General features: G+C 43.7%; 1 protein-coding gene across 1 annotated transcript; it reads left to right on the top strand.

Annotated features, from left to right (window-relative positions):
- Positions 1 to 762: 762 nt before the first annotated feature.
- kmo (kynurenine 3-monooxygenase) lies at positions 763 to 17,885 on the top strand. The gene is made up of 16 exons (XM_080016850.1): positions 763 to 941; positions 1,527 to 1,666; positions 2,709 to 2,778; positions 2,971 to 3,068; positions 3,943 to 4,032; positions 5,965 to 6,013; positions 6,808 to 6,895; positions 8,493 to 8,658; positions 8,766 to 8,837; positions 14,299 to 14,420; positions 14,997 to 15,144; positions 15,259 to 15,316; positions 15,456 to 15,538; positions 16,369 to 16,470; positions 16,564 to 16,623; positions 17,642 to 17,885. Exons 2-16 carry the CDS (start codon positions 1,604 to 1,606, stop codon positions 17,780 to 17,782), a joined length of 1,410 nt encoding a protein of 469 aa, XP_079872976.1. The 5' UTR covers positions 763 to 941; positions 1,527 to 1,603; the 3' UTR covers positions 17,783 to 17,885.
- The last annotated feature ends 1,572 nt before the right edge of the window (positions 17,886 to 19,457 follow it).

The following is a 19,457-nucleotide window of genomic DNA, read 5'->3' as shown; positions in this document are numbered from 1 at the left end:
CGACGTCACAAACCGTCCCAAGCGTGCGCGATAACGTGTTTGCCCTTCCCATTTGAATTGGAGTCAAAGTGAAAGGGAAAGCGGCCCGGTTTAATGACTGACCCCTGGGTGCGACCCCAATCCCGCAGGCCGAGGGGCTGTTGTGGTCCAGAGCACGGGAGAGCTTAACGCACGGAAGCGCGTGGGCCTTTTATTCCTGCCCCCAAAAAACGCCTTTTTACTCTTTGCTCGACGATGCTGCTGGGCCGGACGGGGCTTTATTTGATTCCTTTTTTAAAGTCGCACAGGATTCGACAAATCACCCATGCGCTTGAGTGAGGAGGTCGCGCAGATGCTGCTGCATTTTAATCGGTTTTGCTCTCTCAGCATTAATGAAGTCATATGGGAGGGGGAGGGGGGCGACCACATCGATTATTTTTGGCACAAAAGGGGATACGTCAAACTCAAAAAAAGGTCCCACGAGAGCGAGAGACTCCCCAGAGTCCGCTGCAACAACTGCCTTTATGGGGCAAAAAAAAAGGAGGAAGGGGGGGGATGAGGAAACAGGCCGCAGGCGTTTCTGCCTGAAAACAAATCTGCAGGGGCCGCCCCTCAGTCTTGTCGGATTTTATTTTTATTTTTTTTTTGTTTGCTCTATTTGGCTTTTTGGACCTTTGAACGGCTGGTGAAGGTTCGAAACACCGCCCCCCCCCTCGTCAGTTCGTAATGGGGATGTTTGGATCAGGATATGGCCGCGCCCATATTTTCGTGAAACGAGAAACGGGGGTGGGTTTGCAGCGAAGCCACTCCACACGCACCCACCTGCGGCCTTCGGGTGGGTGCGGGGGATTGGGGGGGATTTTATGGACTCTTCTGGATCTATGAAGGTTCACGGGACGCCTCGGCGAATCACAAGGCGATTGTGTTTCCACAAAATATATTTTAGAGAAGTAGAAGAAAAGGTGGGATTAAATTCATTTTCTTGTTTTTCTAATCTGGATTTGTATTTATATACTGTATTTGAAAAGCAAGCCAAAGCAAAATAAAAATAGAAAAAAAAAAAAATTGTCATCGATGATTCATTAGGTCCAGATCTTTGAAAATCACTTTGACGCCGCCTTTAATATTTTGTAAATTTTAAATCTGGATCCGCATGAGCATCAGTAGCACTTTATGAAGCATTATAGTCGCTGTTATATCAGGACACGTACGTATAATCAGTACGTTTACTTTCAATACTTGAAGTACATCTGTGGTCGGTCAGTGTGGTACTACTTTCACTGGAGTCATTTTGTGTCAGGGTATTTGTACTATTTCTGAAGTAAAAGGTCTGAGGACTTCTCCCACCACTACCTCTCTCTCTCTCTCTCACACACACACACACACACGCACACACACGCACACACACGCACACACACGCACACACAAGCACAGACACGCACAGACACGAGAGAGGGAACTGAGCTGTGTTTGGATATTCATTGACGATCTCTCGGTTTAGTTTGCTCTCACTGACGAAAGGGAAACAAACTTTGCTCCTCCCTCAGACTCTGTCGCAGGTTCTAGAAAGGAAAGGAGCGTTCCAACTCATTCATTCTGACTGGAGAGCTGCAAGAACGTTACAATGGAGGGAACGACTGGGACCCAGATGCAAAAAAAGACTATCGCCGTGGTGGGAGGTGGTTTGGTAAGATGAAAATTAAAGTAGAACATTGTTTCTTTTGGCTCTCTCTCTCTCTCTCTCTCTCTCTCTCGCTATATATATATATTTTATATTTTTATGATATAATAGTTTGTTGAAATTGATATTTCTACACACTACATTCATAATGCACATGCACAAAGTTAAAAACAGGTTATAATGTCACAGGTTTTGTGTCATATGTCATACATATTTCATTTTAGTTTGACTTAGTAACTTCATTTGGATTTGTCATCTTGCCTCTTGTTTTAACACGTGTGCAACTGATGTTATGGAGACCCGGGGTTGATAATATTGAGAGTCAATTCATTCGGTTTCCGATATTTCTTTCACCCCTCTCGTGTCTGTTTTGGTTTTGCCACGTCCCTCTATGCCTTCCCTCCTGTTTCATGTGGTCACGTCCGTTTAGCGTGTCAAGTCATCTTTATGCCACTTAAATACCCGTTTAAGTTCCTTTGAGCTTGTTTTTTTAGTTGGATCCTATAAATCCTCATTTTTTGCCCCAGTCTACCAGCAACTCCTGTGTCTGACGGCTCGGTCCCCCACATTGTGACGACTGCTCACAACTTGTGAAACAACGAGCAACAACAACAACACACACATTAAAACTTTGCATTTCTGCTTCTAAATTAATATTCATTAAATAAGGTTTTGTGGAAGCCTATAGGTTATTTGGGCTTCATGCATGCGTCAGTCACCTGTGTGACATTCAAAGTTACAAACTGCATGACAAATTTCTAAGCTTGCAATGAGTCTGGCAAAGTTATAACATGTTCCAATGGAATATTTAGAAGCCTTTGCATAAAACCTTGAAACTCAAGTGATGACCATTCATACTGACCGTACATACATGCTATGTAAATGGGAAATAGGGTATTTTATTTTTTGGTATTTTCATTTCACAAGACTATTAAAACACATCCAGATTTTGTTGAATATTTGTCGACATCCCATATTATGTCAGCCTGCTGTATATGTTAGCATTTCCTGTTTCAGTTTGCCCTAACCTTGCTTCCAAACCCTTTAGGTAGGTTCTCTGAACGCCTGTTACTTTGCCAAACGAGGATTTCAAGTGGAGCTCTTTGAGTCGCGGGAAGGTAATGTTGAAAAGGCTCCTGGAAGGAGGGCTACAGTTCTTTACAAGGATAGGAGAAGTAACCAGGGGAAGTTGAAACTGCGCAGAACACGTATTCAGGCAAATCTAATCTTCCGGGCAGGTGAAATGATACATAATTATGACAAAGACGACAGAGGACGAATTTCAATTTTCCCATCCTGAATTCCCCCAGATATCCGCAAAGCCAAAATCGTGCGGGGGAGGAGCATCAACCTCGCCCTGTCCCACAGAGGCCGACAAGCTCTGCAGAGAGTGGGAATGGAACAGAAGGTATCTTCATTTTTTTTGTCGTACTGCTTTTCTTATAACCGTGGGGATATCTGTCCTACAACGACCGTGCATGAAGTGGCTCATACTGTAGCTCAGTTCACTGTTAAAGGCCAGGAAATACAAGTTGGGTATGGAGGCATATAATTCCTACGATATAGCTATTTAGATATAAGCATGACTGCCCATTGTCATTCATAAACTATACGATAGCTGACCAAAGCGGAACGGAGCAGATGGTGTGTTTATGTCGTTGTGCTGGATTCCTTATTATTAAATATTAAACATGTGTCCAAGCCGCCAGGGGAATCATACGCCCACCCCCCTGTTTGCCCCTGGTCTGCCCAGGAGGTTTTATTCTGGCAGCCGAAGTCGGCCGATACAACCTTTTCTGTTTCTGTTTTGGTACACATTTAGCGGCGTGAGCATTCTATGCACGACCGGAAATTATGCATCAGGCGCACATTTTACATGTGCGTGACTTTTCAGCACGGCCGAGCTTGCTTCACCAGCTTTTTAAATAAGCTGTCAAGGGCAGCCGTAATGGGGGAGTAAACAGAGACAGGGCCCAAGGACGGTAAACGGTGCTTTTGCAACCAGCTTCCAAAGACTTTTTGTTTGCTTGTTATTGCAAAAATATAGTTTTTTTGGAACACTAAATGACTTTCCTTTGGTCGAAAAGAAAATCGCTTCATTAAAAAAGATGTCCCTATAGTAACAGTGATTTGCCCCTTCTCTTTCGCTCTCTCTCTCTTTCTTTCTCTCTCACACGCACACACACACACACACACACACACACACACACACACACACACACACACACACACGCACGCACGCGCACACGCACACGCACACACACACACACAATTACCCCCAGATTGTCACCAAGGGAATCCCTGTGCATGCCAGAATGATCCATTCTCTGAGTGGGAACCAGTCTCCGATTCCTTACGGGAAAAAAGGCCAGGTACAGTAACCCCTCCATTACTGCGACGGCCACATTTCATCACACGTTGTGTGGTGACCTGGCCTTCCACTGTCCATTCAATCAGACAGTTTCCTGTTACGGGTATCACAGAAAAAGGAAGAACTTAATTACGAATATCGTCGTTTTCCTAATAATGACAGATCCATTAAAATACATGCTTCAGTAGTTGAAACGGTCAGCAACACTTATGAGCAAAATAAGTAAAAGAAGTTTAAATATCGGCAACTATAAATGTTTAACAAGGTAAAGTACGCAAATACTCCTACAATATAACCACACGAGAACAAAAAAAAACAAAACATCTATGGTAGATATACTGTAACTTTAAATAGAAATAACAGAGGAACTGAAGTGTGATTCGTTATAGAATAACACCTTCCACCATCATTATAACAGAGAGGACACACTGGCAGTCTACATGTGTTTCCGCTCATCCAAGCCGATATACGAATGTAAAAGATAGCCAAAAGGGCAGAGTGCGGGGCCTTGGTAGGATCAGTTTGTCCAAAGAACTACTTGGGCACTCCACACCGGCACTGCATTCCCATAATAAGCTTCATAGCCATTTGCCGATTAGGTGCACCTCCTTTTTAACACTCGCTGTGACCTACAAGCAGTCCTCGATTCATGCTCCGCTTTTGACCATGCGCACACACACGCACGCACGCACGCACGCACGCACGCACACACACACACACAGACACACACACACACACACACACACACACACTTTGGCCCAGACCAGGCAGGTGACCTTAAATGGTGTTGATGGATCTCTTATACATGCCGGACAACTTAAGCAGGGAGACATAATGATAGGGGGAAAAAAACAACCAAAAAAACCTCCAGCTTTATCAAGGTGAAAGCTTTCACCTCATCCATATTCCGTTTTGATACAACAATAATAATGAGAAGAGTGATGGAGGGCACGGTGACAAAATGCCAGGGGTAAAACATTGAGAAATAATAAGGTACTCGGGGAGGGAAGGAGGAAGTCGAAATCCCTGAAGCGTTGTTTTCTGTCCGTCACCGACAACCTTGTTGTGCTTCTGTGTGTGGCTCTGCTGTGACTAAACTGCCGCATCCGAAATGTCATCCTAACACACTATTTGGTGCACTGAATTGGTGTTTAGTATGTCAAGTATGGCAACCTTTGTCAGATTACCTACTATATCCGGTGAAATATCAAAAACACTGCACACTACATTGGCAAAAGTATCCCATAATGCATTGTGAGGGGAAGATGTCGTGAGATATGCAGCCTGACAAGTTAAGATCCCCAACAAATCACACAAACAGCAATACGGGTAATGGTAATGATAATTATTCCAATAATCGCAATTCATAAAAGCGTAGTTCACGTACAGTAGGAGGGGAAGACATAACAATGGCTGGTGTATGCAAGGGTGTTGACTGTATAGGGGGGATTATGTACACACCTGGCAACCCAACCTGACTTTGGCAACCCTAAGAGGATGATGGTTACATGTGCTCGGAGGTGAAATATTCCATGTTCATAAAGTAAAAACCCTCCCCAGTATTTATGGGCAACCAACTGGATATTCTTGTAATTGACATCAACCAATGAGTCTAATCAGCTGGATCAGGGCATGGGTGGAGCAAAAACACGGCACCACCTTTACTTTCTGAACCTGGAGTCATCCGCCTCTGGTAGTACAGCATTTGGGACGCAGGGAAGGTTAATAGTGCTAGAGTGCTGCCATACCTTTGGCTCCACCCGTGCCGCCAACCAGCTGCTGTCACCCATCACCGTAGTTGGACCTCTTGGTTGATGCTCATTAGAAAATCCAGATGGATGGTTGACTCCAAATTCTGGGAGGGGATTACTACTTTCTGGACCTGGAAAATTCACCCTCTGGTTGGAAATGAATGGATGGTTTCTCTTTTCAGTACATCCTGTCTGTGGACCGGGCCAGCCTCAATAAAGATCTCCTCACAGGTACACTAGGAACGCCAGTAGCACCACATTATCGCAAAAAAAAACAAGGATTCCCTGTAGTTGGAGTTGTTGCACCATATGCATATTGCTGCTGCCATTTACCTAAATTTCGACACAGCCATGCAGACATACGTTTTTTTCTGCATCAGATGTCATGATTATTGCCAGAAAAACATAATTGCAATTTCTACAATTAGATATTACTCTTGATATGACTAATGCTCCAACTGTTAATACATTTCAGCATGAATTGGCTTTTGAATACGCAACCCTTCCGCAGTTTTTATTTGACAATGTACTTGTTTATTCAAACTGAGCTGTAATAATATGCACTTATTCTCCACTTAACAGAAGTGTGTGCAAACCTCTAAAGGACTGGAACAGTCATTCATTTGTCAGTGTGGCCTTTGCCTAATATTTATAATGAGCCTATCTGACCTAGACGGGAAGGTTCCGTCTTTTAATCAGCTTCAAATGGAGACAGTGTAATTAACAGTCCATTCTGCGGAAAAACTGGAGATTCAGGCTCCCGGAGTCCACCTTGAAACAAAAGACTTTCAAGCATCCCAGATTAGCCTGAGCAACATCCAATTTAACAACCACAGAAATAATGATTTCCTTCGCTTAGTTTTAATGAGTCAGTCAACCGCTTCTCTCACGGAGTCACGAGAGGGTTTGCAGTACGTTTTTTCCTTTGTTAAAATACACCGCATCTCCTCTGCATGTGCCACGTAAATGATTTTTTTTTTTTCCCCTCCATATGCTGTTATAACATGTTCTTTACGCAACCGCAGAGGCAGAGACGTATCCCAACGCAAAGATGAACTTTGACCACAAGCTGTCGGACTGGAGTACAGAAACAGGGCGAATGACCTTTGTGAGGTAAACATTTGCCAATCTCTTGTCTCGCAACACGCAGGCGCAAAGAAGCATCACAGAGAAGCGTCACAGGTTTTATTGCCTCTTATCCCCGCACCGCCGGATCGTTTGGATTGCGGGTTCATTGAGCCTGTCAGTGTGTGTGGCCTCGCACACGTGTTTGCCATTGTCGGATGTGGCTCTTTGTAGCCTGGAAACTCTTTACTCAGTGGAAGCCTTGAGGTAAATGTGCGTCAGGATTTACAACCAGATCAGCAGAGGAACCCGTCCCTGCAAGTGTTTCCAGTTGTTGTTTGGGACGGCTGTGAAGCACTTAAGTTGCACACCAGGGTTCTTGGTGGTAGTGCTTGAGTTTCGTCCTCGGAAATTTTAGTGCTGGAACACCTTGGAAATAGCCCATTTATTTATTTATTTATTTATTTTTATAATATAGCCCATTTTTTTTGCTGACGTGCTTGAAAAGTCCTTGAAAAAAAAACAGGATCGTTCAAAACCTGTCAATTTCCCCCCTAGTTTTGTTATTACAATCGTTACGTAATAAATGTTTTCCAGAATTGCTCCTACGACATAGATTATGAAATGTCAATTGAATCCAGCAATTCAGCATGGTTGGAGGGTAATAGATGTATAATAATATATGACAATGACATTAATTATATAGATTGATAGATAGATAGATAGATAGATAGATAGATAGATAGATAGATGGATAGATAGATAGATAGATAGATAGATAGATAGATAGATAGATAGATAGATGATTACGATTATATTACATTTTAATTAATAAAGATCACATTGAACATTGAGTATATATTTTTTGTAAAATAGTGCTTAAAAAGTCCTTACATTTCATTTTGGAATGCCATAACCCTGGTACACAGTGTGACAGCACAAATGCTCTTAAATTTTAAATGTAAACTTGATGGTTTTAGGCTTATTTGGAATAAGATAAGATAACAATGACGCTTTCAATTGGGAAACCTGTAGAGTCCTTTCCTATCTGTCAGTGGGCCTTGGTAGATTTCGTAGATTCTAACGTCATAAAGGCATTGTACGCGTATGTGACTCATTTTGTGATTATCATATTCTGGATTTTGAGTGGCTTTCTCGCATTTTTAAGTCTAGTTACAGCCCTGCTCGCCTCGTCCCGCAATTAGGGGTCCAGTTAAAAGCTCAGCTCTGTGTGGGATAAAAAATAAAATAAATGTTCGTCCCCGAGGAATTTAAATTTTTTCTCAGCAAATAAAACCAGAATTTCAGGTTCAGTGAAGCACTACTTCTTTAACGGTAATGCCGTTACTAATGCCGGTACTATTTCTGTTTTATATTGTTTTGGGCTATTTGTATATTATTGGCAATTTGTATTTAGATTTTTAATTGTATTTTTATTTTGGTCTTCAATTCCAGTTCCTTATATATATATATATATATATATATATATATATATATATATATATATTTTGTGTTTATTTTAAAATGGTTAAGATTATTTTTAATGCTAATCATCTGTTACCATCACCATACATCACTATGACAAATAAATGTACCCGGTGGAATAAAGTGATTCTGATTCTGGTTCTGATTCTGTCCCTCTCAGGCCAGATGGGACCAAGGCGCACATCATGGCGGACCTGCTCGTCGGCTGCGACGGCGCCTTCTCTGCCATCCGCAAACAGTTCCTGCGACGGAGCCGCTTCGACTACAGCCAGACCTACATCCCCCACGGCTACCTGGAGCTCACCATCTCCCCCATCGATGGAGAGGTGGGTCCCCTGCCGCGTCTCAGCTCGCATCCCCTCCACCAGCAACACCATTGTGGGTTGATAGTCATGTCAATTCCATACTTCTTATCATTTTGTTTTGCTCCAAGTTTGCCATGAAGCCCAATTACCTGCACATCTGGCCGCGAAACACCTTCATGATGATTGCGCTGCCCAATTTGGTGAGTGTGCCCAAATTGGGTTTGTCTGTGACATTATCACCTTATGTGGGGTTGTGTGGGCGCATTATTGTGACATTCTTTATCTGTAGTTGTTGTGCATTGGATTGGTCCATCCCGAATTTCCCTATTATCTTATCTTTTACCAGTTTAAGAAGTGAAATTAAATATGTATTGTACCATTATAACCTCCCCCCTCTTCAAAGCCATCTTTCCTTATTCACCATTTTCACCTCCCTCACTTCCATGTTCTCTCTCTCTCTCTCTCTCTCTCTCTCTCTCTCTCTCTCTCTCTCTCTCTCTCTCTCTCTCTCTCTCTCTCTCCCTTTTTTACTTTGTGCCTCCACTCTCCGCTCTTCCCTAATGCTATAATTATATTTCTGCTCAGTTGACTACGGCCAGCGTTTTCCGTTCCGTTCGCCAGTGAAGCCATGTTGAGCCAGCTTATGTTGGGATGCATTAGCACTGTCACTCAAGGCCGCGCCAAAAGCTGGTGTCGCTGCCATGGCAACAGACACTCCCGAAGTGTCCTCTGGGAGGTCTGAGGAACAGCTAACTGGGCAAATATTGACGTGCCCACGCGGTTCCTGTACTTTCATTCATTGTTTCCATTGGAGGGATTTGGAGTCTGGTTTTTCAGCAGCTATACAATAATAATATTTTATTTCCCAAAAATCGTTTCAGATAAAAGTTTTATTTTAATGCCCAGGAGACAAATTGGGCCTCTTTTGCTAAACGTTAATTCAATTATTGTTAACTTTTATTCTTGACAAAATAACATGGATGGGATTCATGAAGCATGCGAGTGCCTGGTTCTTATGTGCGCCAAGAGTACCAGAGGATGAATGTCTGACCTATGCCCAATGCTTGTTGTCATTGTTGATTCCAATGCATAACAGACGTAGTCTTCAGGTGCAAAATAAGCCATGGCGAAAATATGTAAAAAGAGAATTAATCCAGCTCTCTTCAATTTGCACAGCCCCAAAAGTGCCCCGATAGAACCGCGTGTTACGTCACTGCCAGGGACGGCGTCTGGGGCTTCAGCCCTGAATGTTTAATGAACAGCCACCGATTCTAAAATAGCCCCACGGGGCCAGCTCGGCTCCCGAAACGCTCCCTCTCTGACGGTACCGATTTATTACAGAAATTAAAGGGTCGCTTTAATCTGCAGGAATGTTGGTGGAATGTTGAGTTCTTCACCACCTCTATATCTAACTCTGAGGAGCTCCATGCTTATAGTGGACCTGTCTCATAGAGGGACCATAGACCGCAGCCCTCGGCCAGATCTCCATTTCCGGCTCGGCCAGGGGTGAGGGTGTATCTAAGGAAGGAAACAAAGAGGAAAATTCAGGTTGCACCAAAAATGCCATATGCTGCACCCCCACAACCTTCAAAATCATAGCACGGATGATTGGAGCAAGCTGGTCATATATTCTGCAGGGCGGGTACATGTGCATAGCAAGAGGGGCTCTTATGACAAGACCTTGTCTTTGTCAAGTCCAGATGTTCGAAGCTTCTAACAAGCTCTGTGAAGGAGTTCTTTGTTCAACCATTCTGAGACTCACCATCACTCCCCCTTGAAGATCGAACATCTCCCCATATCCACATACTGAATAAAAGAGGCTTCAAAGAAAGGTTTCCTCCAGAAACTTCTCTCAGTACGCTCCAACCTTCGAGCTGCTCACTTCCTCCTATCTCTGTTTGTGACTTTAAATGTCCATTTCTCATCCACTTTTCCATGTTGTTCTATTTCCCTCACAATAATAATAATAATATTCCCGTCATCTTTATCCCAACAGCACTCAAACAACATTAATTTCAGCAATAATGCTGTCAACACAAAATACACTGCACACGAGGAGGAAACAGACATTCTACAACTACAAATATCCCAGACAGTCAACACTAATTCAGATTTTCAAAATGGCTCTGCGCACCTCAGTCCCTATGGGCGCTGATGACTGGCCGAGTCGTGGGTCAGACGATGGTCCGCGGCTCAGACCATACAACAAACTTCTATACTCTCACAGATTCCGTTTACACCAAAAACACAACAATAATTCATACAACACTTAACACACAGATTCTATTCTCTGCACAGGAATATTGCCCCTGTATTTTTAATGTATGTTTGGCTGGTACTGAAAAGGTGGGGGCTTTTGGTTCTGTGACAATTCCGCTGCTGGAAGATTGTTGATAAAACAAACTCTATGAATGGTGCTAGTGAGCAGATAAGATGTGGCGCTGCACTCTCGGTTGGAAGGAGAAATATAGATTAGACAATATAGAATACAGAATTATTTCGCCTTAAATAAAAAATGGAATAAAAGAACAAAGAATAAACCATGGCCCGTACTCACTATATTCTAAGAATTGTATCACTATAGCTAGAGAGCTATGATATCGTATAGTTAAAAAACTGACTGTGGACCTGAGAGTTCTTGCTGGTTTGTGTATAATTAGAATTTATTTTATATATTGAGGTGCAAGGCCATTTATGGCTTTATTTACAAGTAGCAGAATTTTTTAAATCAATCCTGGTTTTAACAGGGAGCCAATGTAGAGATCTAAGAACAGGTTTGATGTGTTCAAGCTTTTATTTTCTGTGATGTCAGTGGGGGCGAGTAGTGTGGCTTGATTGAGTGGGGAACAGCGTTGGATTTTATTGTTTGGCATGTCAAGCAGGCGCACATGACAACGCAAAAATCGTTGTCGTGTCATTTCAGTTGGTTTATCAGTTTGTAGGATCAGTTCTAATGTAGAAGAGAAATATGCTGCAGAGTTTTCCCCCATGGGGTTGACACAGCACCGATGGCACATATCCACCCTCTTGATCCACAAACTAAGTAAACGGGAGTCAGGGAAACCGAGTGTGGGTGCGACGGTAAGGGATTGTTTCAGATCAGTGAAGGCCGCCCAAGCCTCGGGTGTCTGTCGGTGTGTGTGTGTGTGTGTGTGTGTGTGTGTGTGTGTGTGTGTGTGTGTGTGTGTGTGTGTGTGTGTGTGTATATGTGTGTGTGTGCGTGCGTGCGTGCGTGTGTGTGTGCGTGTGTGTACATGCACCTGATCAGGGTGTGCAGAGCCATGGCTTGGGTCGTTCCCTGGGGTCCCCTCCTCCCGGCGCCAACTCTGATAATGTCCAGATTCCCCTGTTTGACCCCAGTTGCCCTGTGGTCGTCTTTTTGGTGCTGTGGGACAGGCGCGGGCCCAGTGTCCTTCCTGGACGCAGCGGCCTAGGTTGTGATCTCCTCTGCGACTGAGACGGCTTCCACGGAATCCCCCGCCTCGTTGGCTCTGGCCTGAGGTGTTTTGCCGAGGCTGTGATGGACTTTGCTGACCTTGAGTGATGGCCTAAGCGAACATGGTCATCTGGGTCTGGGACTCACATTGTTTCTTTCGATCTTGTTTGCGGTCTTTGTCCCTTTGGTGTGTCTCATAGGCGTGCTCAGCGTGGAGGACGGTGTCAGCACAGGTTGCCGTCTTCCAGGTGACAAACGAGCGTTTCGACATGTCCCCGAGTGGGAACATCAGTCCTTTGATGATTGCGGGCCGTAGATGAGTCTCATATGGTGTCAGGGGAGGTGCCCCCATATTTTCAGGTTTCACCAGTCCACTGTGGTTGTGGAAAACAACTTTCAGGCGTCGGACGTAGGCTTGTGGTGTCTCGTCACCGTCGCTGTCGAGGTCGACCGCTGGTATGTCTGCGTTGATGATGTCAGGCTCATCGTTAATGACGTTGTTGGGTAAATTTGGAGGTTGACGCCGTACGGGAGGATGGGAGTCCAGGTCCAGAACCAGTATTTTCTCCGGTAACACAGGATTCAAAGAAGTACATCGATAAGCAGTATACGGTGGTGGTGCTGATGCTTTCTGCGTCCTTTGTCCCTTTTGCTGGCCCGTCTCTCTCCCTGATTCCGTTCTCCCTGTCCCTTTTCCTCTCCCTGCTTCTTATTCTTTTTCTTTTCTCTGTTATTATTTATTTATTTCCTCTACCCACTCTCCAAAAGCCCACCAATCGGCCTTGTACTTCCTCTTTTTCTTTTCTCTGCCTTGTAATCTGACTTTCAGCTGCCGTAGCTGATTTAGACTAAAGCTTCCTCCTGTGGGAAAACCTAAGCTTTCCCATTCCACCAAACTTATCACTGTTCTTTCATCTTTTCCCTTCATACATTTGTAACATTCCTTGGATTCCCTTACTTGTTGATCCTTCTGTAGCGTTTTACTATTATTGGTTCCCATGGTGTTATTAGGCTACTTCAAGTTATTTTATTTGATTTAATATTATTTTATTTTATGTTTTATTGATTTATTTCTTTATTAATTTATTTAAAGATTGCCTTCTAACCTGGGGATTTGCTTTGTGTCAATTTTTTTAAATCTTTTTCATGTACCTATTTACCTTATCAATAGATGAATCACATTCTATTTCATGTACTTTACGGTTATGAATAAAACTGTGGAAACCAAATTTAATTTCACGTACTTTACGATTATCAATAGAAGTAAATATAGTCGTCACTATATTTCCAGGTTTCTTCTTAACCTTGGTTAGAATAAAACACTTCACTTTCGGAAAATCCGTTGGTATTTGGATCATAAAATAAATCCTGATTTTAGATCTGATTTAAAATGTATTTATTTATTAGAAACCTTCTTTCCCACCATACAACATCTGTCTTACCCCGATATCAGGAACATAGATCGAGGCGGCGCCCCAGAGTCCCACCAAAGAGCGGTCCTCCAAATGAGGATTTTAGTCGTCGATGGTCCCCCTGGACACAGCTCGATCCTGTTCCGTGACGCCAAATTGTTACAGAAATGAAAGGGTCGCTTTAATCTGCAGTTTGAATCGGTGGTCTTAAATAAAGTGGCAGACAGACGTTGGTTTTACTTGTACAAGGGTCGGATCAGATATGTGCTAAGGAGCAGCTCTCTGAGTCCAACAGTTTATTTTCAGGGAGTCAGAGAATATATGGTCAGTTCGACGTCACAGACACAGAGAATATACAGTAATTGGTCGTAAATAATTGGTCAGGCCAAGATAGGGAAATCCTTGAGGATGGGGCAAGCTTTCTGGCAGGAACCCAAGGGAGGACACAATCTAAAAGATTTGTGAAAGAATGAACCCTATGTGCTGAAATAAAAGTGTGTGACTGGAAGCTACATGAAGTCGTGTTCTTCATTATGTGTGTGCATATATGTTTATGTGATTACATGGATTTAGATATATTGTTATAGACTCTGCCAAGCTTTGTTAATATGGTTTTAATCAGCAGCCTAAAACGCGGAAGAAGTAAGCCCTTCCCGGCTGCTTCCAAACACCCATGCACTTTTACACTGAAGAAGATGAGAAAACAAAAATGTTGGCTGTTACAATGTTTGTGGAAACATTTGGAAGTTGACTTTGCATTCAAATCTTGTGTATACCTTTCCTAAATGAGGCCCGTTATGTGTGTTGTTCCAGGACAAGACGTTCACCTGCACCCTCTTCATGCCCTTTGAGGAGTTTGACAAAATCACCACCGGGGATGAACTCATTGAGTTTTTCCAGACGTACTTTCCAGACGCCATTCCGCTAATAGGAGCGTAAGTCCCTTCCCCGCCTCCAACCATGGCTTTCTGTCCTTACACCATTCCATCCCCTTCCTCCGTTACCCCACCCGCCTTCCCTAATCCCCCATCCTGTTTTCTTATGCCCTCCAACTTAACTTGACAGTCCATCCGCAAACTACTTTGATTTTCCGTCAAGCATTAGACTCCAACCGCATCCATCTGCGCGGACTGTGAAGTGTGAAATTGCCAAACCTGCGGCTCAGAGCTGAGTTTTTAATTAAAAAAAAAAAAAAAAAAAAAAAAAAAGGTGGACAGTATGTTGGAGCGGACCAGGCAGTTGGGACGGGTTAAAGGATCCACGCACGGAGGAAACACCCAAGTCATTTCCTTCCTCCAGAGGTCGACTTTAGTCGGCATACGAAGCCGACGGCTTCTATTTACTTTGCCGTCGTTTGACTATTGTAACCAGCGCGGGCAGATGGAGAAAAATAAAGACACAACCGTTTGGATCCGGCCGACCCCGTTCTCCAGTTGTGAAAACGGCTCGCTTGTTGGGTAACCTTCACTTTGTTTTTTTGTTTTTTTGTTTGTTTGTTTGTTTTTCTGCAGCGAAGTTCTCAAAAGGGATTATTTCCGACTGCCAGCCCAGGCGATGGTATCAGTGAAATGCTCCCCGTATCACATCGAAGACAAATGTGTCCTGATGGGCGACGCGGCCCACGCCGTGGTGCCTTTCTACGGACAGGGAATGAACGCCGTGAGTACTGTTTGTTTCAGGCACGGTAAAAGCAAAAAAAAAAAAAAGGAAAAAAGGCGGGAAAGGAAAGCACACGGCGCTCACGCACTTGTACCCCCTTGGTTTTGTTTTAAGGGCTTTGAAGACTGCCTCGTCTTTGATGAAATCATGGATCAGTTCAATGAGGATTTCAGTAAGTGGAGTCCGACATAACCGGAGACAAGGAACAGGAAACGGACGGGCGGCGGCGGCGGCGACATTTTTGAAGCCTGTTTTTATGCTGGTCATCAGGACACAGCTGCGTCATCCCCTCGCCTGCTTTTTTCCCCCAGGTGCCGTTCTGGCCGAGTTCACCAGAGTGCGGGTGCCCGACGACCACGCCATCGCAGACTTGGCCATGTACAACTACGTCGAAGTAAAGTCAACCTGCACTTCCTGATCACTACCGGACCTCGCCTCGTGCGGGGGGCAAAATGTATCCGTGTGTTTAGCGCGCACTGCTGTGCGTTCGAAATAGTGGGATCACCAAATAATGGGATTTGACGGATACCCGCTTGATACCCGCGTGGCTTATTCACCTTGTCCGAGCTGCCAACCCTGCTTTTCGGCTAAATTATTTATTATTTGGCAATTATAGCTTGGAGTGAGATTGAAGTGAGTCCGTATGAGCGGCATAATGAGCTTTGAGAAAAACATTCAGCCACTGCGATGGAATTGGCGGGGCGGGTGGGGGTCTTCAAAAGGCCTTTGTGATCCTACTCAGCTCTATCATTTACATTCAGCTAATTAATGTCATCGCGTCAGTATCCCGCCGATGAAATGAGTGGAGACATCAACACCTCGTATGGAAAGTGACAGGTGGACAGCTCTGGAGCATCAGCCCCCTTAAATCTCATCCGCACAAATAATTGGTCTAAGCACGGTCGTTATTTTTGGCGGGCGCCGCACGCGCCTGACGCGCGATAGCGGGGTGGCATTTATTAAGTGCGGCCCGCTGCGGGGTGAAGTTGGTCTCCGCGCTGCAGCGGCGCTGGAGAGGACGGAGACACTTTTTACTTTTATCTCTATTCGATGCGGAGCTGAAGTGTGTAGGTTTCATAAAGCAGCATTTCCCGGCAGAAACAGGAAATGAGAAAAGATTGACATCGTGAGCGATCTTTTTTCCGACCGTCAAATAAATCCCGGCGTGCACAGCATGTGGAGACGGATGCTGACTAACTCTCCTTTCTCGTATCGTTTCGAAAGATGCGATCCCACGTCAACTCCCGTTGGTTCCTTTTCCGAAAGAAGGTCGACAACTTCCTCAACTTCCTCATGCCGACGACGATCGTCCCCTTGTACACAATGGCAAGTGTCTCCCACAAAAGAAAGTCAAAGGATTTCATCGCTTACATTTTGCCTCTTTGGTAGAATGTATTTTAACTCCGCCCGACTCTCCAGGTCACCTTCACCAGGACGAGGTACCACGAAGCAGTGAAACGCTGGCACTGGCAGAACAAAGTGAGGCATTGCTCGTTCACTGAGGTTCCCTCGGTTTTGACGTTTTATCTCTTGCTTGACGTTGATTTGATTCTCACTTTACTCCGAGACGTCCTATTTTTTATTTTATTTTTTTTATCCACGTCCATTTTCAAATGTTTTGAGATACAATAAGAAAAAAAAAACCAAAAGAACCAACACCAGTTCCACATTTAGAAAAATGTTTTGGTTTCCCTATAACCACAGTCTCCCAGGTGGCAGAGCAGTAGACGAGCTCCAGAGATTTTCGGCATCAACCCGTTAGATGCAGACCCATCCTGATGGGATTTTGACAATATGCTGAGAAACGTACCCCAGAAGAAGATCTCCTGGTCCCGCCGAAAAATTACGGCAAAGATACTTAATTCTGTGGTATTCTGTATCTGTAACAACAACGAGACTTCCTCCTTTTGGAACTGAATTAATAAATACAACATACTTCAGTTCATTACCTCAAAATAACTCAAAGTTATCTTAAGTAACTTTAATGAAAAAATGCATGTTTAATAATTGGCAGCGATACCAGATCATTTTAATTAAGGTTTCTAACCATATTGTTTGAATTTTCCAAAACTCTGAATAGAGACAATATTTTAAGTTTAAACTGTCTGGTAGTGTCTTTGGGCTGTCTGGACAAACAGAGGAGGGCTTTATTCATGAACCACGCTGTCCTGCGTCATTTTTAACACAAACAAAATGAAAAATGTTTTGCATTTCATCTTCATAATGTATGTACGTTGTACGTCAATTTCAAATAAATGCAACACATCCTCTCCGTTCTACGATGACCTTGAGGAAAACGCCAAAAATAGGAAACCTTTTTTAGGTGGAAAAATGTTTCTCAAAACCCTTGATTCATATTTCCTGTGCACTTTTTAATGCACTTCTACATGTATCATGTATCAAAGCCTTAATCGCAAGTGATGGGAACAGGCGCCTGCTTTTATGTTAGAAAAATTCCTCTTCACCCTTTTGAATATTTCTTTTATTTCTTGCAAAGGTGATCAACCGGAGCCTGCTGTGTTGCGCCGCAGGAGCTGTTTTGGGAGGCTCGTACCTGCTTGTCAGAAATCTTCCAAATATATCCAGTATGCCCATTGAGACAATGTGGAGCAACCTTCGAGCCCTCAAGACCTTCTGAGCACCATCTCCAATGCAAGAGACGAGCGTCCTGAGGTTCCCTGGAATTGAAGTTGCTGAATGTGCTGTCATGATTATTGTCTGTCAGTTATTGCCAGAGAAATACCAAGATGTGAATATTAGTCACTGTGTAATAATAAAGTCATTATCAGTGCTATTACTATTATTACTTATTTTATTATGAATTAAATTATCAAATAAAACCACTCTCTCCCTCCACCTGCTACTGTTGGGCGGGGGGATTCTGAGGAATATTACTGGAAAAATTCAGTGTCACTGTTTGCTAAATAGAAGATCTTTACAATCCGATTATGCCATTGAACCCTTCATTTAACAGTTTAGACTCAGGGTGCCCCGATTCTGACTCCAAATCGAAAGTCGATCAGAATGAGCGTTCAATTTCGAATTTTCGAAATGACAAGTAGGTTCTTTTCCCCGTATGTCATAATGGGGCGCTCAAGATCCGCCGGTAAACAATGCAATGCAAATTCGGACGTGAAGACACAGGAGGTGAGAGCTGACGACCGAGCCGATCACGTTTCAGTACACGTAGAACACAAGACACAGGTAGTAATTTTCCTTTTACTACCAGGGTTCCCCTCTGGCAAAAATAGAACAGCATTTTTCTGTGCTTACTTTGGTGAGTATTACACAAGTAGTGTAATAAGTAACTTGTTGTTTAGTTTTGACAAAGCTCTTACCTGTTTAGGTGTGTTTAACTATTCTCCAAATGTCTAACAATGGCATAGCCGTCACTTCTGAAAAAAACCCAAAAACGTTTCAATCAAAAATCGAACCGAATTGTGGCCTTAAAATCCAAAGTCCAATCAAATCGTGGATTTGGAGAATCGTGACCCCCCCTCATATAGACACATGAGCCACTCACTTATTCATTTATTCACGCCGTCGACACCGGATAAGGTTATTATCAGCTATGGAAATTCATTTATCCAGTCTATTTATAGCTGACAGCCCAGGAGGCCATGAATGAATTCTTGCAGTTGTGCAGGCGATGCGACCGCGTTCGTTCCCCTCGGTTAATTACACCACCACCGCCTCACAGAGGTGATCCCATCATCATTATTTAAAAATGACTGCCTTCCGCCGTGTAAACAACTCCATTAAAAAAAAATACAAAAAAAAACAAAACGCGCAAGCACCCGGGTGTAGCTGAAAATAAGATCTTTAAGGGCTTTATTGAAAGCAGACCCAACAATAAAACGGTTTGTGAGCTATAATACGGAGTGCTAAGGCCTTATCCACTATCTGAAGTGCTCCCCGCGGGAACCCCCCGGCACCAAACCAAGCAGAGGTACATTTACGTCTCCGAGCACTCAGCACAGACCGACCGCTTCCACGTATTGGATAGGCCACTAATAAAACAGTGGTTGAACTCAGGGAACACGCACTAAGACGCTATAAAGTACCACCGCAACTCGGTGGACGTGCGTCAATGTCGGACTATCGTCTTTGATAAAACTACATTAGGGAAACTGTTTGAAGTCTTCAGTCACACAACGAGTCGGTAACAGCGGATCGTCGGAACAGGCCGTGGTAAAAGAGTGTTCTGGATGTTGTTCCTGGAGGTCAGCGGGATTTTGTTTTTTTAAATTTTGGCTTGGTGTTGCACGTGGGGTCCTAAGGCATATTCGAAGACCGGGTGAGGAGGGCCGGTA

This window comes from Zeus faber (assembly GCF_960531495.2).
Source record: "Zeus faber genome assembly, chromosome: 16".
Classification (NCBI taxonomy): Eukaryota; Metazoa; Chordata; class Actinopteri; order Zeiformes; family Zeidae; genus Zeus; species Zeus faber.
The sequence above is the reverse complement of the archived record's forward strand: the minus strand, read 5'-3'. Positions and strand labels throughout refer to the sequence as shown.